This window comes from Thermobia domestica, chromosome 11 (assembly GCF_964235325.1).
Source record: "Thermobia domestica chromosome 11, izTheDome1.hap1.1, whole genome shotgun sequence".
Taxonomy (NCBI): Eukaryota; Metazoa; Arthropoda; class Insecta; order Zygentoma; family Lepismatidae; genus Thermobia; species Thermobia domestica.
The window spans coordinates 268,603,855-268,629,318 of NC_137464.1; the positions used below are offsets into that span (position 1 = coordinate 268,603,855).

Sequence of the window (25,464 nt, forward strand, 5' to 3'; positions counted from 1 at the left end):
GTTGGTATAGAGAGAATATGTCTTCTAACTGCTTCTGTTGTCTGATCTGGCAATTTAGAAACTGCTGGATGTTTCCCTCTCATGTCCTGGTCTGGAATTCCAGATAATCGTGAGCGTTTCTTTTGAATAACTGTTTCAATGAAAGCCTTTGTTTCACCGAATGTTTTTATAAAACACGATTTACAAATTCCCTCAAGTTTTCCATTTATACTTAAATTGTATTTTACAGTTATCTATCTAAATCGGTGTTTATTAGGATCATTTGTCCGTATTCTTGTATTAGCCTTATCTTGAATATCGATCAAACTGGAAATGTACAGAACCCGTTTGTCGAAGCTTCCCATATTTCAATAGTCTTTGTGTAGTTCTACTCTGTATTCGTCTTTTATTCTTTCACTACACTTCATTCTGCATGTTCCTAGCGGTTGCATAACTTTTTCCTTCACTACTTTTCCTGATTTTGTTGTGTATAGTTTTCCTGTGTTTCGGGCTTCTTTTCTTTGTTGCCGTACTTCTCTTGTATCACCTTTGCTTCCTCTCTTTTCTATCCCTTCATGAACTGATTCGTTTGTTTCTTTCTCAATACTAATATCTTGACGTTGGCTGAAGAGATCTTGATCACGTGTTACATCTTGATTAGAAGTACTGGGTAGATGTTCGTGTGGTTCTCCAAAAATCTTAAAGGATTCCTTATAGCGTATTTCTTTACCTCTCACCATAACTGTACTATTGTTTTCTATTTCGATGTTTTTAGCAAACTGACGTTTAACCTTCTTTCGTTTTTTATTCCACCACTTTTCTTTTCTCTCGTTATTACCTTCCTATCATCCACGTTTTCATCTGAATTCGAAAGTGTTTCTGAATAGTCGTTTGGGTTAAAAAAAGGATCTTTATCGCTATCATCAGAACAGTCAATTATTTGCCTTAAGTTATCTGATTGCTGAATGTCATCAAGAAAGTCTTCCATTTTGCGTTTTTTAGCTAACGCAACAATCATCTTATTCCTGGAAAGCATTTCTAACAACTGCTGCTGTGGAGTGTGCTATTAATTTCACGTAGAGAAGGAAATAAGTAAATTTTCCGACCGTAGTCATATTAGTGATTAAATAACATTTCGAATGAAAGATTTCTATTGTATTGGCGGCGGCTTTATTAGACATTCTTGAAGCTAGAATTTCCTTTTCAGCTTTGCCTTTCAAAAGCTAGCTTTAAAAAAGGAAACAAAACATATAAAGGAACCGACATTTTATTTTGAGCTTTGCTTTTATTTTCAATCTAAAGAAACTACACGAAGCTATTGTTGTGTTATTACTATTATTGTTTTCGGCTTGTAACACGAGTATATCCCTCGCACCACCTGCAAGCATAGTAGAATACTCATATACACACACTACTAAAATATTTTTTCAAGGACAGAAGGAATAATATCAAGTTTCATACAGCATATCGATGCAACTTAACCGTATTTGGACACTTAGTATACCACAAAATCAGGTGTAAAATCGGACAAGTCATTCAATCTTGACTTAACCTACTACGCACATTAAAGTAAGAATAGTTCAAAGTCAGACAAGTCACGTTTTTCTCACTTAACCGTCTTTACACACGCAAAACATTAACTTAACCCATTTGTCTGATTATGCACAGTTCTATATCTCTCTTAAATATGAAGTTATGACTTAGCCGACTAGACACAAAGATGCAGAATTTTTTTTTACACAAGACCTTGCAAAAATCTCAATTTCTGATTTTTTTGACTTAACCGACTTTACACACGCACGCCAGAATTATGCACAGCCATATTTTACCTGTATGAGATAGCATGTTTCCTCAAATTTGAACTTCGATTTTACCATTCTTCTTAACACGAGTATATTTTTTTCTCCTGTGGGTTTTAACATGTGCATTGCAAAACGTGAGCTCCATATAAATCTTCTTTTCATCTGTGTGAGAGTTTCATCTGTGTATTAAAATGTCCTGCCAAACTTGAACATAGACCAAATACTTTTCCACAATCGTCGTATGTGTGAAGTTTTCCCCTTGTGTATATTACAATTTGTCTTGCCAAGCTTGAACGCGAATCAAATGACGCACTACAATCAGAAGTTGCTAACTCATTATCGCCAGATTTTTCAGGATCGCGTTTTAAATTTTATAGAAATGTCTTGAAATCCGAGATATTAGTACATTGGTCTAAAATTTTGTATGCTGGTTCGTTTCGACAGGTGTGACGTTGTCTTACAGTACCAGATACTTATAATGTAAACAGTAGGTTTTTGAATAAAACTTAAAACCTGATTTAACAACTTTTCTTTTAAAACGAGTGAAAAGTTGGTAAGTCAGTATACTCAACAAGTTACGAGCACATAATAAAGAATAGGTAAGGAATACGAAACATAAGTACGAACTTTATTTTTAACAACCCACATTCACTTTACATCATCATCCCGCGCTTCAGAAACGACTGTGAGCGAGAAGGAATAGAAGATACTGTGTGACGAACTTTTGGTACACACCCTCTTTCCGAACATATAGCACGAATTCCGGTAAAGCCATTAACACTTTGTATAAGAGTGCCATTAATGTCGCTTTGAAATCAAAGATGTCAACAACAGGAGTGCAATCATGTTCGCTATTATTAGTGAGTCATTTTTTGACACATACACCCTTAATACGATTTTAACCTAAAGTTTGTCTGATCAGTTTAAGCGATTAGGAAGAGACGAGGACTTGATTTTTTGATCACCTCTTATCTTCAATTTGTCCACAGTTTCTGTGAGTGAGCATGAAAGAATGTCCTGGAAACGGGTAATATAAATACATGCGGTGAAAACGGAACTCCGCAACCACGCATCGGCCAGCAAAGTGCAGGCAAAACGCAGATGGTCCAGAAAGTCCTAGTATTGGAATAGACATGGAACATGTTTTTCCGCTGAATCTACACTGTGTAGCTGATGACGAAGGTGCACCCTCATTATCGGTGTCCCTAACTCCCTTACATATAAGAAGTCTCAGCAAGATTTTATCTTTAGAGAAACATTCACTTGTGAAATCGTCACTCGAATCTTCCTGGGCGTCAGCCATCTTTTCACTATGCAGCAAACCCTGTGGCGGCAAAGCAGAAGCGCCGTTCGTAGGGTACATGCGGAACCAATTTCCCGTAACATCTGCCCCCAAAATACGGACTTAACAACTTGTCTTCCAAAGCTCACATTCCATTATAAAGGGCAGGTAGGACATTTTAAGGGCTTAATTTGGTCTGATTGCTTTAACACTTAATTCTATTGTAGACGTCTTAAGCAGGGTATAGGGCACTTAACATTCCTTCTGAAAATTTACTTAACAACTTGTGCGTCAAATTCTTTTCTATATACATTTATATGCCTACTTACGTGTCTTACCAAAGCTGAATCGAAACTAAATCCTACTGAACACCCTACGCGTCTTTGGTTATTGAACTGTGTGCTTCAACATGCAATTTGCCAAATATGAACTGCCAGTAAATGTCTTTCTATACTCTCCGCGCGTGTGAGATTTTTGTCCTGTGTGGATGAACATTTAATTTGCTATATGTGAAAATTGAGTAAATGCCATGCTACGCTCTTCGCAACTCTGGTTTTTCACTTGTGTATTGAAATGCCTTGCAAGGTTTGAGCATAGACTATATACTTTTCCACATCATTCACGTGTGAGGTTTTGGCCCTGTATGGAGTAACATGTGTGTAGCCAAACATGAACGTCGATTAAATCCCCTACCACACTCTTGGCATGTGAAACCTTTTTCTCCTGTGTGGATTAAGATGTGTGCAGCCAAAGTTGAACGATGATTAAATCCCTTACCACACTCTTGGCACGTGTAAGGCTTCTCTCTTGAGTGGATTAAGATGTGTGTAGCCAAATTTGAACGTCGATTAAATGCCTTACCACACTGATGGCAAATGTGAGCTTTTTCTCCTGTGTGGATGAACATGTGTCTAGCCAAATTTGAACGTAAACTAAATCCCTTACCACACTCTTGGCACTTGTGACGTTTCTGTTTTGAGTGGATTAACATGTGTCTATTCAAACTTGAACGTCGAGTAAATCTCATAGTACACTCTTGGCACGTGTGATAATTTTCTCCTGTATGAATTAACATGTGTGTAGCCAAACATGAACGTCGATTAAATGCCCCACCACACTCCTGGCATGTGTATCTTTTTTCTCCTGTGTGGATTAAAGTGTGTCCAGCTAAAGTTAAACGTCGATTAAATGCCTTACCACACTCTTGGCACGTGTAAGGCTTCTCTCCTGTGTGGATTAAGATGTGAGTAGTCAAATTTGAACGTCGATTAAATGCCTTACCACACTCGTGGCAAATGTGAGATTTTTCTCCTGTGTGGATTAACATGTGTGAAGACAAATTTGAACGTTTATTAAATGCCTTACCACACTCTTGGCATGTGTGTAGTTTTCCTCCTGTATGAATTAACATGTGCGTAGCCAAACTTGAAAATCCACTAAATTCCATTCCACATACTCCGCAGATGTGGGATTTTTCACCTATATGCATTAACTTACCGCTTGACAAAGTTGAACTTTGACTAAAGCGTTTATCGCTCTTTTGGTACGTATGACGCTTTTCACTTTTCTGTGGCAGCATATGTCTTGACAAACGTGATCGATGAAATTCTTTGCCAAACTGCATCGAAGTATGTGATTCCACATCTGAATGAGAAATTGCTTCCTTTAATGTAATAAACGTATTCTCTTCTCCGTGGACAGCTAATACGTTATAGCGGCTGGAACAAATTCAACAAACAAGGAAATGTGAATGCAGATAATGATTAAGCAGCAACAAAAAAATATTATCATTCGCCATATTGCACGATAAGATTATGCTTAATTTCTTTTATTACATAAAATATTGTAGAAATATGAAATGGAGTACCACAGAAAAGTCTCCATCTCTCTCTAATCTCAAAATAAGAGACTGTAGTTTGTTTCACTATATCAAATTGAACCACCACTTATATCGTGGCGGTCATAAGTTTTTGACCAGGTAATGGCGCCTGCTTTGAAACAAATGCACAGTATGAGAATTAAATCTCTCTTATCTGTAGTTTCATGTGGAGAAAAAACAAACTTGCGATCCAAAGGTTTAAGAGCAAGTCAACTTATTAATATAAAGTGTACCGAAGATCATTCACTTATATCATCATAAGGGGAACATGAAAGGCTTTTTGAAACGAAGAAAAAAAAATAACATACAACATTCCAAGCTGAGGCAGAGAAACTTAACGTAACCAGACTAAGGACGAATCGTTTATAGCGTAGTGATCGTGGTTCAGTGGTCTAGGCGGTTGACCAGTAATTTAGAGGTTCTTCGATCTATTCACGTCGAGCAATTTTTTTTTTTTTTTTTACTTTGGGAATTTTGATGGCGATTGATCGGAGATAACACACGCTTTATTACATTCAAATATTTGAATAGTCGTTTGTTTCAACACTTGAACTATCAAATTTTCAGGAATAATACTAGTAATAATAACAATTATCTCGAAGAATTAAAAACTTATTATCGCTCAGGTCATACCATTACAAGCAGAAACATTATATTAGGCAAAAAAAGATTTCGGTTTATTGTAATGTTGCCTATGAAGACGATTATCTCATCTCGATTCTAAAACAAACAAAACAAAATCGGGATGAGACTTAACACTTTAATGCTAGACGGTACAAGGTTACTCACACTATCGTCATGCTTTGGAGATGAGAACCGAGACGTGACGAAAAGTATCGTAAACATTTCTCGTTTTATCTCGATTCTCGAAATTGTGCTTCTTTAAGCAACAATTGCTTTGTAGACTGAATCTTATATATTATTTTGTTACTTTGTATTTCAGAACTCACTAAATTATGGTGTGTGTGTGTATTTTTGTAGCAAAGCTTTTATAATTACATCTGCAAAATCCACAAGTTAGTCTATTACAAGCTTTAGTGTTCAATTATATTCATTTCTTTTTATTACAGTTAATTTCCTGAAAACGTACAGTAGAATATTTTATACACGAAATATTAGCGGAAAGTTTTCGTTTAAATTTGACTAGCTGTAGAGGTGTCTCAGGAAGGTACGGAACCCCTTTCACGAAAACCCTACGTTTAAGCAAGTTTGACAAATTTTAGGGCAACTTAAAACTTTTAATATCACTATTATTATTACTGAAGTGTTGTAAATTTAATGGTACAACCTGTTCCACCCTGCTCCTGCCTAGTGGGCATTGTGCTGAAAAAACAACGTGTTAATAGGTTTTCTCCGTGTTCTGCCTCCTCCCACTTTCTTTATTCCAACTTTCCGTTATAGCATTTAGCTAGTTGTAGGAAAACTTTCCGTTATAACATTTAGCTAATTGCAGGAACGTATGAAGAGGGTATGTGCTGTTCGTCCTGACACTTCTCTCCAATCCCGACTATTTTGCAACTTCTGGCTTACCCTACGGGCGATTTTTCAGGCTTTAATACAACGTGTCCTCATACGGAATTTGTTATCTATATTATTATTATTATTATTATTATTATTATTACTGAATATTTGAGACCTCAATATCACGTCCTACTGCAATGCAGATACTGATGTTACGAAAATGAAAATAAATTCTTTGGTCCCTATATAAGGATGAATTGAGTTATGAGAGATACTTTGCAAAGAAAAGATAGGAAAAGGGTGTCAGCTACTCGATAATGTGAAAATCGAACCTTCCGATGCCTTACCAGAAGGTAAGTAGGATTTCTCTTCATCACAATACCCTTTCGAAGTAACACCCTTTCTTTGGGTAAAAGACATTGGACTATGTATGCCATATATTGATATATTCTCAAAATATAAAAAAAGAATAATTATTATTTATCAATTTTTCTTGAACGAATATATGGAACGTGTTGTAAATGCCGAACGAAAACACTTATTTTTCTAGTAAGAGTGGAAGAACACTTAGTAACAATTACACAATGACGTTTCAGGCAAATTTATGGCTCATACTAGGCCTGAAGAACAACCCGTTTTATTCATGAATTGTTTGCGAAAGAAGCGAAGTTTTCAGGCAGTAGAAATCGAGATTGTAGATTACTCTAATTTCTAAGAACCAGAGAAATTGGCATATCTTTATTGTATTATACACCAGAAATATGAGAATTCTAAATTATATTTTTTTGTGAATATCCTCGGAGAATCGAACCGCGGACCCCTAACACACGAAGCGAATGCTCAAGCCACTACCCTAAGACCGCTCTTTTAAGTAAGAATCACTCGTCTATATAGGAAATTACAAACGTTTACGATTCCAATGTTTTATTAACCATGAGTCACTGATTTTGGTCATGATAAAATAGTGCAGTCCAGAGAAATCAAGATTAAATTTTAAAAAGACGGAAAGTATCTCTGTAACTTATCTCTATTAAATTGGTTATTCTCGTTTTACAGGTAATTTAAATAACCTTGAACGACAGGGACACGAACAAAGATTAATCGAGGGCATTATATATTTCAAAGGCTTTCCCATCGAGAATGGAAAGTGAGACCCCCGCCTACTAAACAATCTGATGGGTGGAGTGCCTGGTTCGTTACCAAGGCAATCATTAAGGTTGAGACGGACAACAGTGCTCATGGGTTTTCTCGGGACACTTCCAATTCTTCATTTCACCAATTCGTCCATCATAATTAACTTGCTTCAATCATAGTCTTCCGTAACCTAACAGGTATAATCGTTGGACATTAAGCGATTTCATTTTCAAGCTGTTAACCCAAACCAAACCGAATCGAAAAAGTTTTATTTCCTATAGCTCATTAACGTTTTCTCACAAAACAATGTGTAGAAAAAGTCATGGCCAATCGTAATTGCATTCAGAAATGAAACAGCACACTAGAAATACCTTAACCTAAAATGTAACCATTACATATCGTTTGGTACCTTCCAAAATCTGTACGGATATTCTGAAAAGTGACACAATTGGAGTCAGTCATTGAGTCGGTGGGTCAGTCGATCGTTAGTCAACAGCACGCGACCCACTGCGACAGGGACGTACGGAAGGGGGGGGACACGGGGGTCCAGACCGCCCCCGAAATTTCGACTTTTTAAAAATTTAGCCTAATTTTAGGGGCAATTTTAGCAATTTTAATATAAAATAGCTTCATATTTAGTTTGAACCCCCCCCGAAATAAATTCCTGGGTACGCTACTGCACTGCGACCAACCACCACCATGACCCACTACGACCCACCACTCACCATGACCCACTGCGATCATGACCCAGAAGTATGTATCTTCTCCACACGAATGACCCAGAAGTATGACATATTTAATTCTCATACTCTGCATTTGTTTCAAAACAGTTGCCATTACCTGGTCAAAGACTTATGTCCGTCACGATAAATACGATATCAGAGTTAACTCAGGTAGATACAAAAATACTTATATTGTGCTATAAGGAATAAACATTTCATTATTATAAGTGAAAATAGAGACCCGTTGTAATTAACATTATTTATATATCGTTACTTTTTGTGTCAGAAAATTTAAAAATCGGAAGAGCATTTTGCAATTGCAGCTACAAGAAACTGTCACTATGATTACAAAGAAACAAAGGGACGATATAAGAACTTTTAAAATTTTGTACAAGATACGTGATTTCATTAAGTATACCAATTTCTAGTTGCGATTTTATATAGTCTGATACCTTGAGATAGTAAAATTTGCGTATATTGATATGTAGCAACGTAGTTACATATGATACATTCTATTAAAATAAATACTTTTGAGAAGCATAGAGTTTTTAATTTCTTTTAATCTTTATGTACTTGTTTGAAATACATGATATAATAATTCCAGAATTTGACGTTAAGGTAATATGGACAACCATTAGCACCTTCGTTACTACAGATTATTACTAGTGCTTTTATATTTCTGCTCTCAACATAGAATTTATCATAACCTACTCCAATGCTCTCCGCAGAAATCGAAATACATACTAGGTTTGGAATCCTGCTATTACAGTATTTTTGCAAGCATTGCCCCACGAGTGTTATTAGCATCGTCAAACACACTAGACGTTATTGCTTTTTTACGGTAAAAGTAAAAAGGGCAGGCGAAGACAAATGCTACACACTGAATACCGAAAAACTGAAGAAATATGTTATGCATCACATTAGAAAATACAGCGAGCTGAACTGTTTGAAATATATAATTTAATATGTTGAGCGTGTTCATTTAAGTGGCATTTTACAACGTTACGTTCATTCAAATGGGTATCATAAAGATGGGAAGAGGACTAAGATTGTACGTCAAATATTATAATCTGAGTGGCCTCTCTTGTTAGAGAAAGGACAGCTGGCACACTAGCTTTTTACTTTTAAAAAAGTCGCGTACAGCAGAGTTTTCGGAAATAAACATTCAAGGGAGAGAAGACGAACAATCTCTCAGTACAATAAATTTGACATCAACCTAATCTGGTATTAGCTACAGAAATAGCTGAAACGATTGAAATTAAATTTTACCTGTCTGCAATTGGCCAGGCATGTATCTCATTTAGAAAACCTTTTATCTTTTATTACGTTACTGTCACTAGAATGAAGATCCTACGAGTAAGAGAACAGATTTAAATTTTATGCTTAAAGTTGTGAGTGGATTATCCTTAGCAAGTGTCTTTACGCTATACCAGTGAGCAAGTAATCTACGACTTACGAGATGAAAACGGACAAATTCCGTAGATTTTATAATACCATATGATATAAAATTAATAGGCAATGTACAGAGCTTCATCACGCATTGCCTGATGCATTCAAGTGATCACAATTTTGCAAGCATAAGAAGAATTATAGAAAAACTACGTTTTCAAGGGGGTATTGCAAAATTAAGCTGTAAACTTCAAATCAACTTATAGACTTATTTAGATGTTTTATCAATAGCTACGTCAAAAACAGCAATAGGCTTGTAGTATACGACTTAAAAAAATATTTGCTGGCAAACAAAGTATTTTCATCATTTCTCTTTCAAACAACGCCTTTATCCGTTCCAAACGTGCTTCTAATATGGAAAAGTATATCTACGTACTTCTTGGGAAAATATCGAAGAATCACTTTTTCTTCCTCCGTAATTCACATTAATATTACCTGTTTCATTCCCGCGATACTACAATACAATACGCACGGAAGAACACTTACGGACACTCTTCACGAAGTATATCTAAGTACCTTTAACGGAGGAATAAAATCACGTAATACTATATCTAATGTTGTAATGAACACTGGACACTTATAAACACTTACGTAAAAACTACAAAATAATAATAATAATAATAATAATAATAATAATAATAATAATAATAATAATAATAATAATAATTAACATTTGAAATACATTTTCAGGAAAATCTTTATCCGATTTTACCATTGCATTTCGAAGAAAGGATACATTTTATTTACACTATTTCAGACAAAGTGTATTTTCTTCGCATAATTGCATCTTGAAACTAGTCCACATCTCATTAAAGTACGATCAAGATCTTGCACAAATTCTTAACCAGGGACAATAAGCATAAGCTTGGTCCTGGTTGTATTTACTGTACCATCTGAAATTTAAAAATTGAAGTTAAGCATTGGTTTTCTCCACATTCCTTTGCACAGGTAGCACCCTCGTGATCAGATGTTTGTTTCGCTGATTACAAGGAAGTAAAACATACTGAGCATACGTTCGCGAAATTGTGAATGAAGGCCGAAAGAGTCAATTAATTGCAACAAACGTGACATTCATTTGAAGTTTTCATAGTAATTTTTACTGTGTAATTTTAACAGCAAACATTAAAAGCTTAAAAAGTAAAATATGTACTTCACTTTAAACCTTAGTATACATTCAAGAATATACGAAACTCATTCAGCCAGTGATTAACAAAACCCAAAGTCCCACACCTCATAAATTTAACTTCTCAACTAGATATCATCCTACACTAAACCATGCCAACTTGGATTATTATGGCCCATTCTTAGAGTATTGTATTGTATAATATTCTTATCGCTTTTGACACACCAACCTCTCACAAAAGTTTTACAATTTACATGCATATTACTGACGCAAGCGACGTGACCCGCCTATGGTAGACATATCGATTTCATTATTTGTGTAAAAATATGTGATGTCTTCCTATTGTAAATGTTAACTATATATATTGCACGTAAACTTTCGTTCATCTCACGCTAAGTAAGTTATTCAAAATTTAACGTCTTTTTGCTGATTGTTAGGCATTTTTAACTCTTTCAGCACCCTTTCAGCCCTGACTTAAAAAATTGTGCAGGTAGATAGAATCACCAATATATACAAAACAGGCCGAGCATGCACAGATGTGCTGGTTCATTTTTCCGAAAGCTAATAGTTAAAAAAAAATAAATCATGTTTATGAGGATTAGTAGATCAAACTAGATCATGGAAACTACTATTCTTCCTTTCTATCTTTTGAGATAAAAGAGATGATCATCCTTTTCTCAATCTGGTCTTTCTGTAGAATTGTTCACAGTTCAGATGAGATTTTGTAAAGTCGGTCAACAGATATTTTCTCCTTCCTGATCGATTGTAAGTAAAACTGTAGCTGCGTGATACGTCTATTCAAACAACTAAATTTATTCCACTGATTAGAGCAACAACCAGCAATTACAAAAATTCATATACATCCAAAGCAAATTTCTCCGGCAAAGTGATATTATTGGTATTAACCTTTAGAATTTTACAAACTAGTAAACTTTGGGGACACACATATCAACTGAAGTCTGCTGAACCGGATGAAACGTCACTTACACAATTTTTGATGCACTAACGTATATATCATTATATACCAAAAAGTTGAATCAAACGAGAATCAAACTCATGTACTTAAGGTTTTGTTGTAAGTCCTGGGTTTTACCAGAGAGCTAATATCTTGAGCTTTTATTTATATGCTAGTTACTAGTGGAAAAGAAGCGAGATAATATTGCATACAAATGGAAAAGGGAAACAAAGAAGTGTTTAAAAATCTCTCAGAAATATTACTTTTACACTAAGACAACTATAATGAACAAGTTCAAAAAGTTACAAAATTCGTAAAATGTTTGCGTTTATGAACAACTGATACGTTGTTAGCGGAATGTGTGAAATAACCAACGTAAATGTTGGAGTGGTAAAATCTTGTATTGCTTAAAACATACATCATTGGCTGGAAGACGAACAAAATAACAGCATTGCCTAGAACTAAAATAATATATCAAATCAGGATAATGGTTAAAATTCATGGCAGTGAAAAAGAAAGTGTGAAGGCTGCATATTTTTTATTAACCATTCACATAACTTCTGCCAAACATATACAACACCTAAATTAAACAAGTGAATATCGTTTCACAGTGTAAATCTAAGACTTCCAAAATATGCGAATTCAATACTCAAACTTGAGATAGTACATCTGTAACAATTTGTTCCCATATAGTAAGAAGATCAAAGAAGGAATCTGTTCCTTGGCGCTGGATCTATCTCGAAAATCTATTCCAGTGAAACCTGTGAACTTGACCACCTCCCTGAGTTGGCCACCTGCTTATCTTGGACTAGTTAATCTTGAACCTGCATTTTCCCATAAGACATTCGTTACTTACTACTCTATAAGTCGGTTACCTGTCTATCTTGGAAGTTGGCCACACTGAAGCAACGTTTACCCTATGATGATAATGATAAATTTACCTGAGTATCTTGGCTACGCAAAATACAGTTTTGTTATTTTTCTTAACTCTTTCGAATTCCCATACGAGAGACAGATGTTTTGTATTTGTGACTGGACACAAAGAAGCATAGATTCGCATGAATTGTTCTTGGAGGTCAATGGCCAGAACACTACTTTCATAAAGGGGTGGTGAAGGAAGGTGTGAATAAGAAAAAGCACGTACAGGAATTCCGGAAATGGTTGTACGTATTTGTTTACCCTGTCTGTTTTGGTAAAACCATTAGCTATATCAACTCCTCTCATCGGTGGAGAGCTTTAGTAACACCTGAAAATTCTCAAGGTTAAAACTAACCATCTCAAATGTCAACTATTAGCACCTGTCGGTTTGTCAAAAGATAGCGGAGTGTTTGAGATATCAATTCCCTGAGATTTTCTTAAAACATCTTTTGTTCCGAAGGAAACACTTCTAGCTCATTAACAAGAGGTAGTTAACTACAATATTAGAATGTGCATATCTGCCAAAAAGAATAAAACAAATACGTCTAGAATGAACCACCATTCAGTAACAACTGAAACGATGCCATAAATTGCACGTCAATTTCTCAATTTATAACTTAGCTTTTCTTGTTTTCAATCTGAATAACTCAGTGTGCTACAATATCAATTTCAATAAACTGCGTACATACGCTTCTACTTCATGGTTGTTTGTGTTATTGTGTTTTCAATCCGAATAATTCAATGTAGCAGACTAGTTTTCAGGAAGAGAAAGGTATGCACATGTATTAAACATACTATGGTAATATTTTCTAGTACTGTATATTTTTTGATTGCTCTATATACATTATTTATACAAGTAGCTGTCGTGCCACAGCTTATTAAAATTTTACCATCAAGTAATACTGGAAATCCTATTCTAAAAATACAGAAATCACACTTATTTTCTGTAAGTTGGCCACGTGTCTAAGTTGGCCACTTTTCGATGGAACCGATGGTGGCCAACATAAACAGGTTTCACTTATCCGTTACTCTTTCACTTCTATAGAGATAAATGTTGAAAAAATTGTTAATTTGAAGCATTTCTAATTTGAATAGAAAGTTAAGGAAGAAGGTGGAAGGTATCCTTGGGACGCTGATAAGATCGCAGAAGAGCTGCTCGACATCTTATACACTTTTTCTCTATGAAAATTAAATAGCAGGATTACTAATCACTTAACAAACAACAGCTGCTGCATACCTATTACCATTTTCGTTTTGTAGCGATAAATGTTGAAACCGGAGACGGATAATTTTAACCACGCGCAGTTTGAATTGAATTTCAACGGAAAAAATAAACATACTATTTGAATGCAGAATCGATTACAGGAAACTGCAACGTGATAGATTTTAGCATTCTACCTCTACGAAAATAAGTATTGAAATTGGAAGTAATAGTAAATTTGAAGTACTTCCGTATTTGACTGTGTCGTGAATAGTCATTATATATTGTATAAAGACGCTCAGCCGCTTGCAGAAAACTGATTCTGGTTATCTGCTTGTTCTATGGCAACAAAAGTTGAAAATTATATCGAATCGGATGTAACAGTAAATTTGAAAATCGTTTGTTATTGGGAGAGCTCTGTCGAAATCACGATATGTCCAATTTAAAAACTGAAATGTTTCCAGAAAGCCGCACTTCGCTGTCTGTTACCTTCTCAGGTCTGTAGGGATAAATGCTGAAATCAGAAATGGCTAATTTGAAACGCTCACGGTTTGAATATAGGGTAGACGGAAGAGATGGACGTATTCTTGAGAAGCTGAATCGATTGTACGGAACCGCATCTCGATATCTCTAATCGTCCTTACTCTACAGAAATCAGTATTGAAATTACCAGTTTAGAAAATTTCAATAACTTCCGATTTCATAACGTACTGTTGGTTATGATATGACCACTACAGACCCTCAATCAGTTGCACAAACAGTTTGATAATGTCTGTTACGGTTTCCATCCTACAATGACAAATATCAACACCACAAATGGTTAATTTAAATCGCTCCGCCTTGAATAAGGCTTAGTGGAAAATGTGGAACCTTATCTTAGAACGCTCAGGTGATTGTAAAAACGCACCTCCATACCTCTTACCGCGATTGTCATATAGAAATAATTATTGAAACCTAAATTAATATTGAATTTGAGCCATTTTTTCTTTAGGTAGTGTTGTAGTCATTTTTTGTTCGAAGCTCAATTGTTTTTTGAAAGACGTCTCCTTGCTATGTTTCCGTACTCTGGCGATAAAATTTAAAATTGGAAGTGGCTAGTATAACCTGGTTTGGTTTGATTAAGATTTCAACACAGAAGATGGAACCTATGCTTGTGATGCATCATCCCATGCAAAAAGTCGCTTCCTGATAGCTTTTACAGTGTTCTTTCTACGGAGATCAATTTTGAAACCAGTAGTACTAGTAATATCCAGGATAGTAGCGATATGTTGTTTTGAGACGCTGAATTCTTGGTAGCAAACCGCTTCCACTTTCCTGTTACCGTCCTCGTTCTACAGCAATAAACGGTGAGATCGGTACTAAAAGAGGCAATATAGAATCTGGAAAAGAGCCCATTTTGGTAGAAGGTCTACCCAGTCATTATGTGTTGCGTATAGACACAGGATCATTTGGAAGAATCACTTCACGTTTTCGTTTACCGTTCCGTTCTACGGTTTCATTAGCTAAGTCTGAAGAAAATTCAGTCTGAGTATACGGTTAATCGAGGAAATTGAATCTACTCGAGGGACGCTGAAATATTTACAAGAAAAGGCATCATGAAAGCATTTACCGTTTATTCTACACAAAAATTATTTTTGAGATTGGATGCAATAGTAAATTTGCACCATGTTCGTTTTCGAAAAGGTACATTGGATACTAGTGAAATTGTGTTAAGACGCTGAATCGTTTGCAAACCAATTTTTCTCGCTATATTACAATATTCACTGTACAGCGATCAACGTTGAAATTCGAAATGGTTAACTTGAACCAATTCAGGTTTGAATAGAGACTTAAATAAGAAGTAACCTATTCTTTGGAGGCTGAACCAATTGCAAGAAACGTTTCTCTATAATTTTTAACCATCTTGCTCTGATATTTGTTGACAGACGCATGGACGAGCAAATTCGTTCTAGAAGACTGCCGTCACACAGCATAGTTTCAGTCTAGAAACCTTTGTTTGTATTCATGTACATTATGAACAATAGCACACAACTGAGACTTATGTAAATAGTAAAAAAAAATAGTCGTTATATTACGCCAGACTCGAAAAAAATTTTGGAATGAATGTTCTAAATGATAGTGTAAAAATGTGTGCCTGTTCAAACAAAATCAATACAATTTTAACACAGATACTTCATATTTTTTTATCAGAATAATAATCCATGGGTCTTTTAAAGAAAAAGAACTATTTGACAATGCGTGTACGTCCGGAAAACTGATGCCACCGGCTCTAAAAGTGAGTGGAAGGTTTAGCTGCATAGCACACACTCGCAGTAACTTTCTGAATAAAGGAAAAATAACGCATAGCTGTGTAAAAAATGTGCTTTGGCATCGTTCTATATTTTCTGCAAACATATCCTTACCTAATCACCGCTAACCTATGAACACTAAAATTGAAATATATAAATAATTATTAACAAATGTGAACATGTAGAAATCCATTTTGAAGAAAAGATAGGAAACTGTAAGTATATATAACGAAACCTGGTTTAAAATACCCTAATCCATGAACACATGACCTAAGATAACATACGTGAAACGCAAGAAATGAAATATTAATATTATATGTGAACATATAGAAACATATTTAGAATGAAAAATGTTAAAACTGCTCTAACTTGAACCCACGACCATTTATTCCAGACATGAAGGCGTTAACCATCTGACCACCGAATCAACCTTGGAAGTATTGGTTTGTCCGTTTTATTTACTGTGCAAAAATGCGAAATTAAATCAAAATGTAAATTGTTTCGTACAAAATTTAAGTACTATACACAGCATAACCCCTTAAAGACAACGTTTCGACTAACACCGACTTGAGGCACGTTGTTTGGAATTTAAAAGAAATAGGACAATTTTAATTTTAAACTTTATTAACCAAGCCTCGTATAGAGAGAAGCAATCTTAAATCTTTTTCCAGCAGTTTGATTTTTTGTACATTTGTGTTAGTAAGCATAGCTGCGGTCTTACGGCCATATATGGTCAAGAAACAGGAGCCCTGATCACGTGACTCCTGCATTTCTGGTGACTGTTTCTTTATATCTGACTTTCGGGACAATCATCCTCCACTTACGCACAGTTATAACTAAAAGCTAATTGGACGATAATTCTGGTTCCGATGGTACGGGTGAAAATCGGGATTTTCCGGGCTGACCATATATAAGCTTTGATTTGCTAAAAGAACCTTCAGCTTTTTGAACGAACGCCTGGTCGTTACTCGGAAGGGCCGCACGAAGGCGAGAGGAGTGCATTGTTCTAAAGCAAACACACGTTATACTCTTATGAGTGCTCCAATTGCACGGATTGAGCTTCGCAAGCTAAATCGCTGTTTGCGTACGTGAGAGCCAATTTTTTTTTTAGTTTATCATCAGTGATTGTACGATATTTGCATACGCCTCCGTGTAAAATATCTTTTTCTAATATTGTGTAGAAATCAGCAGTGAAGTAACTAGTACATATGTGTTATCACCCTAACATTCGTTTGTAATCTCAGTTTTGTGTGACAAACTCTGGCTCCAAATCATTGAAAAGGAAGTAATAATTGTGCCGACTTAGACGATCGCTTATTACTATCAGCAGACGACTCCAGCGGACCCTCGGGATTATCCGACGTGGAACGCCTGAGAACCTTATAACTGCAACACCCCTAAAGGAGTTGACCGGTCGAAGATAATTGTGAGTAAGTGAAATCTTAATTTATCATGTATGTATTAAAAGAAAATAAAATAAGATAAAGAGGGAAATAAAAGAAGTTAAAACGGCCGTAAACATATACAGTAAAAGCTACTTGTTCATTTGTAATCTTTTGATGTTCTTTTAATTTGTATGAATTACATTCATTATTCCAAATTATGTGTCAACATTTTCTATACAGTTTAACCAGGTTTTGTGATTTGCACCGCTTGCTCACTTTTCCGTTTTTACGGTATCTATGCTTTGTGTACCGTTCTCCCCAGCTTCGGTTTATGACAAAACGCAGATACGGAAGAAATCGTGATTTACCGTAGCAAAGCTGGGAGAAACGCAATAAACAAGTGACAGAGAGAGAGAGAGGCATGTAAGCTATTGGAAAAAAGACGGAACTTAATGTGAAGGTTACGATTATATTTACAAGATTTTAACAACTAGCAAAAAACACGATTTCAACCAAATGGCGACCGTTTTCCGGATTAAATTATAATAATCTTCCTACAACTGCTTTTACATTACCATTAGTTATACAGATAACGTGTTGAGTTTTGAATCTGATTAGCCTAGTGTCGACAGTCAATTTTCATCAGCTCATGCGTGAACACAATTAATTAAAACTAAAGAATAGGGATAGATAAAAACAAAAAATAAATAATGTAGATTTTTCATGTAAGTTAAGTAAATAGGTTTTGACTTTGAGAGCGACAGACAAATTAATGTAGCTCATAAAATTTTTTCTTGTTGATTTTTAATGCTACAAAGATGTGAGTGGATAGCAAACAGCTGATTTAGTACACACACACACATACATGTTTTACACTATGGACCTTCATATGCATTTATGAATAAGAGAAAATGTTTTGTATATGGTACTAGTTTATATCTGTGTTAATTTTATATTGAAGCACTTCGCAAAGTGAAAACTGAGTTGTGAATAAAAGAAGGATTTGTTATTAATGGTCGTAATATCAAAATTCTTAGTGTTTGATGTTTTAAGTACACGTTTCCTATTTTCGTATTAAACTCAGACATTTATATTTTTGTACTTTGAATTGGTTGCTCGTAATTCATAACAATATGGAGGCTAGTGTTTTAGAACAATTTCAAGCAATGTTGACAGAGGAATTAGGGAAACAATTCGAAACCATTGCTCAGAAAATGGAAATGAATATTGGACGTGTAGGAGAAAAAATAGCTGAAACAGTAAGTAAATTTCAACAGTTTGTAACAGAAGCGATTTGGGAACGTAGGAAAAAGCGAATTGAATGTAAAAATTAGACAGTTTACGTAATAATATCAAAGTAGCCAATAACTTCTTAACTGAGGTACGCTCTGAATTAGTTAACGCGGCCAATCATGTTCAGTCACTGCCGAGTGTAATAATAGTGTAGTGGAGTGAAAAAAAGGTCTCACTGGGTTCTATGAATACACGCGAAGGGCACAGGTTAAGTGTAGGCAAGCCAACAAAATACAACAGTGCAAGAAAGTGCAAGGAGGAAAAAAAACGTACTCTTGAATTCGAGCCGGCCCACGTTGTGAAAGATATGTGCCAAATAAACCAGAAAGTCGATTACAGTCAGGAAAAGGAAATGTGCAGTGTAGAGATAGCGAGAAAGGAAGAATCGCTATGTGTACCTGTAGACAATTATGCTTCTAATGTAATTGTTTTGCCGGCAAGGGATGCCAATATTTCACACATGATAAGCGCTAGCGTTGAGATTGCGCGTATCCGCCCCCTCGAAGAAGCCAGGGAAGGCTTGAGAGTTCAATTGTTGGTTTTGTGTGATAACGAAGTTACAATGTTGTCGGTTTTGTGTCGCAGGCAAATGGTTTTGCGTGACAACAAATTCAAATTTGTCTTTGTAACCGTGTATGTCTAACGTGAGTTGCATTTTAGTGTTGCAAATCCATTCCGACTTTATCAGGTTTGAGTATTGTAGAAGGAAACGACTTTAAATTCACAGTTTAGAGTGTAGGCCCGCCAAGCCAATTGTGTTTTACGTAGTGAACGTCTCGTACATAATCAATCGGTCGGAAATGTTTACCGTAAACAAGCGTAAAAGTAACACTTCCAATAAAGCACACGCAGTCAAAAGTATATTTCCGTTATAGAGCCGAAATGTAACACCAAGGTTAAGAAGAAAAATAAGATAGCCAATGATACCCAGCTGAGTTTTCGTAATACATTAGTTAACGTAAACTCGATTTCGAGGAGCATATTCAGCAGAATTAAAATGAACAGACGTGATCATAATATCAGTACATCAGATGCAACTTTTATTACTTTTCAGTTGCCGAAATGTGTGAATTTTCAAGCTAGTACTTCACTATTGCGAAATTGTAAAGAGCGAAAATTTAAGTGTAGGTCTACTCAAAATGTAGAACAGTTGATTGCTCGTGATGATAACAATGTTCGCCGACCTCCACGTACAGCGTATTCTCAGCGCGCACAACCACGCATTAGGCGTGCAGTAGGAAATAAGTTGAGAATAAAAGAAAAGTGCTTTGGTAAGCATAACTCGGAACGAACTAAACTCGGTCAAAGACGAACTACATGCAAATTAAAGTCAAGCTGTAGGCAAGCTTATTTCGAGTCAAACATGCGGAAAAAGTATACATCGACTCCCAAGAGTACTAAAAAGCTTAAGCGAAAACACGTACGAACATTGTATAGTAAACTACATGGCAAATATAGTAATAGTAAGCGCAAACATAAAAGAAATTTATGACAGGTATCGCAATGCGGCGTAAATCCAATCGTCGTAAACGAAGGCGTGTCATTACGTGGAAATTTAGTAAATGCGCTGTAAAAAGGAGAAAAGTTCCGCAAATTGAAGAAACTAACTGGAAAAGTACAGGGAAACGTGCTAAATTACAGCTTACAAGCGTAACCGGCACAGATGCAACATTAAAATCTTAGCGCAGAAAAAGCGTGAACTTCACCCGAACTCGGACTAAACCATGGAAGAGATGAGAAATCAGAAATACCGAATTTGACCTTTAAAATTTTTAGAGAATGAAAAAAGGATAATTGTTTATTTATTTGATTATTCTTTCGAATTTCGAAGGTTATTTTTCGAAGTGTGTGCCCACCGCCACTGACGCGCGTCCAAGGAACCATCAATATCGCTCTACGATCAGGTACGTTCACATAGATGTCATATTTTATGATTTCCTTACAGCTTTTCGAGATGAAAGATGAATGTGGAAAGCAGAGGAAAGACAGCATTGGAAATTTTAAGCAGGAAATTTATTTAGGACCCAATTTCGGACTTTGAAACTGTAATAATACCCCACCACTTTATATGTTTCTCTCATAAAACCTTGGATTCATAGCCATCATTATGCTTTCCTAATGGAAACCTGCATTCAAGAATGAAATGCAGCTTACACCGTGTAGTTTTCTATGCTACTAAAAAAATTTGTTCGAAAGGCGGGATGTACATACTTAATAATATCGTATTTACGATAATATTCCTAATCTGGACTGTACAGGACTAATTTATAAATAACCCTTCGCTGGCATTTTATGAGTACATCTTATTAACCCACAATGAAATTTGACTTAACATCGCTTTGAAATGAATTTAAATAATAATGATGATGTCAGCATACAGGAGTTCTATATAGAAGAACGAAAATCGTTTATAAAATACCCTTTTCAAAGGTGTAACGAGAACATTATCTGATAAAATGCTGCTGCCCCATAACAAAAATTGAAATAAACGTTACCTAGAAATAGATTTGTAGTCATAATGAAAACCCCCTTTAAAGAAAACCCAAAAAGAAGAAACTGACGTCGGGCATATTTTTTAAAAGATATTAAGATTCTATTTTGTAAAAAAAGAAAAGTTACTTTGCATACTTATTTTCTATTGATAAATCTATTCTTAATCTTCTATTCCAAAGCTTTTCTTAAATAAAAAGTAGAAAATCCTGCGGGACTTGTATCTATGGCCATTCTCACTTCCGTCTAAAATCTAAAAGCAGAGTGACAAAATTTGTTTCACTCACCTAATAAGAAAGACGTGATATCAAATTACATTCACTGCAGTTAGAAGGGAAATAACTGGCAACAGCTGTTGAAGTTCGAAAGATGTTTCAAATAGAATGGTTGGGAAATTTTTCTTTGTTTGTACCTGAGATATTCTTACATTCCTTTATAATATCAAATAAGATCTCAATTCATTTCACTCACCTAAAAGAAATGAAACGATCTCAAATTACATCATCCGCACAGTAGGAGCCGTTCTGATCACTAAGTTTGAAAAAAGTTTAATGCTACAATCAAAATTTCTTTCATTGTTTGTCAGTACGGACATTAAAACTTCCTTCTTCATTAAAAAAAAAAAATACTCACGAGTTACATGACTTCTCTACCAGGAATAGCAGGATGTCAAATACATACCTCTGCGATAGGCTCTATTACCGACCTAAAGGGAGCAACTCTGACGCTTTCTTCATCAGTTAGGTATTTCGTACATTAGTGTTGGAAGGCCTCACTTCAATTTTTACGGCCATATATGGCCGAGGAACAAGGAATGTTCACGTGATAATAACGTGCTTAGTGAATGTTCCTTTGAGTCTGATTTTTGGGACAATCACCACTTTTCACCTACGCATTTTTATAACTAAAAGCTTATTGGATAATAATTCTGCTCCCGACGCTAGGAGTGAACATCGGGTTTTTCCCGGTTGGCCATATACAAGCTTTGGTTTGCTAACTAGAACGCTCAGTGTGTGTGTGGTACGCGTGCCTGTTTGGCACTTTGCAGAGCACCCACCAAGGCCAGTGGGGTGCGTTATTTTTCAAAAGTAATAGAAGGAAGCGCTCCCCTTGGAAGGGTTGAGCTAAAGTGAAAGTTTAATTTTGTGAGTTATCTCAAATGAAGTAATATATACATATATAATACGTGCTAACATTCTCAAGTTTGACTGTAATATCAGTTTTTACGTAATGAACGTTTGAGTTCGAATCGTCGAGTAACAGGAACTACCAGCATCAATTAAGACTATCACTTACTTCTACCAGAGAAATTAACCTCCGTAGCTCCAAACTTATCCTAGCCTCCGCCCAAGGAACCTTCTGTGAACCTGCCATCTAGTGAATTCTACCCCAGAGCCCGAGTGATATCAGCTGACAGGTCGAAGATTAACTGTGAGTAGTTAAAACATTGATTCGTTAATATATTTAAAAGCCACCACTTCGTTGAACGTACTCAAACAGAATTAAAAGAGGAAAGGTTAAAATAATCAAAGAACGTCAATAATAGTTTCTTGATTGCTTGTAATTTTCTGTATCATTTGAATTGTATATTTCGTATCTAGGAATATTATACTTTTACATAGGTCTTGTGATTTATATTGTATAGTAATTCTCGTCCGTTGATACTTTTGTCAAAATCCACCGTTTATACATATTTTATTTTACGGTACTTATGTTTTATTGATCTGTGTGCCCAGCTTCGGTTTCAATAAGATATATGTGCGGAAGTGATCGTGAACTGCCGTGGTAAAGCTGGTGTAAATGCAAATGAATATTTAGGTTTACAGAATTTCAACACCGGCAGGGAAAAACACGATCACAACTGAGAGGAAAGCAAACAAAAAATTGAATTGAAAAGGGCTTGAAATAGAACGAATTGAAACTTTAGTTTCCAGCTAGGGATATTCTTACAAATTTCTAAATTGTACAAATAACAAACTCAAAATTTGTTAAACTTAACTACTAAAAACGAAAATAAATAAATATTTTTTTCCGTAAAGGTGGTTGTAGAATAGTTGCAAGTAAACGGTACAAATCCGAAACAAGTTAGGAAAATATTTCCAATCCTTATCTCCTCCAAAATTTTCGAGGGTCTTACAGCACGAATGGGCCTAGGTATGAATCACAAACAATTTCTAACTTTTTCATTTATTTGGGACGTGTTTCCAAACTGTAGTGAAATAGCACTAGGAAAATAATGGATATACAAAGAATTTGAAATAAGAAACTGATGAGAATAAATAAAAAATACATTCTTGCGATTTCCATGTCTATTCCCGGTACATTTGCAATTCCTTATCATAATTACAATAATAATTATTATTATAAAAACCAAGCAAAATAAATACCAATGGGCCACACCTACTGCGCCAGGAGACTATGGATTCGATACTGATAGCGACCCTATTTGATCATTTTCTCATCTCTACTCTTCCTAATATTTTGGGGTCTTTCACATCTATAGTACCCTTCTCCATAATGTTAGTTATAAGTTCATATTAACTTGCTGTTATAAATTAGTATACGAATCGAGCTTTATACTCCTAACGTGATGACAGAGAGAGAGAAAGAGTAAATTAATAACATCTTCTTAGCACTTCCTTTTCCCCAGTTAAGATTAACCAAATAATGATATATAATCTACTGTTTATTAAAAACTATGATGTCTTGCATAAAACTACTTTGAACTACCATAAGACGGGGTTACATTGCACATCGGGCGTTAGTTTGCACAAAATTTTAAAAGAGCTTCACAGTCTTCTGTCGGAAAAGCCATGAGCACTAAAGAGGAAGTTTCAACTGCCACCGTAAGATACAACATGTAACTGTATTTTGGCTATAATGTTGGCGGTTAAATTCAATTCCAATTACCGGGAAAGTTTGTTCTTGTAGAGGTATTGAAAGCAGTCTCTATAAAGGCTGATAAAATTTGAAAGATATCATCGATAAGAATTTGCATCAAAGTTAGTTTCGTAGAATACTACCATGTATAGTGGGACTTTGAGACAGTAGTTGAAATTGAAATGTGTAACATTTTAAAGTCATAGAAAACGTAAAACTGGGAGAAGGCGTTTCAGCCTCTACTCGCGGTTACTTTGCACCGGTCCAAGATAACGCTTAGATAGGCAATTATTATCACTGGAGCTTCCTGTGTTTTAAATTTAGGGAAATTTCCTATTTACGTACACGCTGGAATGAATTTGTTAGAAAATAAATTATGAACAGTGGCATATCCAGAAAAGTAGTTTGACAGGGTCTTGATTCAAAAAGATTTTTTTTTTTTTGAGGGGGAGTGGGCTTGCAGCTTATACATGCTTATACATAAATCACTAACAATATATTTTTAGGCAAATCTTTACTTTCAGTCAAACAGTGACTGCAACCGATTCATCTGATCCGGTTACCGGAGCAGTTTACGAATCATTCCTAAACTGCTCCCGGAACTGGATTAGATGAATTGGTAACAGTTACTGTCCGAGTCAAAGTAATGTACAATGTTAAGAATTATCCTATAAGTACAAGGGCCAAAATGTTACTAAACTATACCTAATCAATCCAGGTGAAGCGGTGACTATCAATATTGATATCTAAATGGGGGCTACCGCTTCCCCAACCCCCCACTCAAGTACCATAAAAACATCCCTAAAACAATATTTAGTCAAACCAGTACTATAAAGCTAACGTAAGAAGGAAAAATTAAAAAAAAAAATACTCATCACTAATTATAAATCAGTGCAGCATGACGAGGAAAAATAAATTACATCTCACCAATATAATGGAACCACCAAGAACAAAACAAATACTTTGCCAAGTACTCAAATTCAAAACAAATCAAGAATAAAAATAATATCAACTAAAAATGGAAAGCGCTCACCGTTTCGCCATACCAGAACATTCATGAATAATGAACTCATAATTGATGATTCACGAAAAAATAAGATAGCAAGAACACATACGCAATACTCAAGTTCACATTACTGAAAAATGTTCCTTTCCGCACAGACGTCGATTTATTAAAGCGAGCACACTTGTTATTATTACAAACAAGACTAACAAATAAACGC

General features: G+C 35.4%; 1 protein-coding gene across 1 annotated transcript in view; it reads right to left on the reverse strand.

The window, feature by feature from the left end:
- Positions 1-466: 466 nt before the first annotated feature.
- LOC145665079 (uncharacterized) overlaps positions 467-25,464 on the reverse strand; it is a 29,278-nt gene continuing 4,280 nt past the window's right edge. The window contains exon 2 of the mRNA XM_081732348.1: positions 467-4,781. Within this exon, the coding sequence (XP_081588474.1) occupies positions 3,683-4,781 (1,099 nt within the window). The 3' untranslated portion in view covers positions 467-3,682. The remainder of the gene's footprint in view (positions 4,782-25,464) is intronic.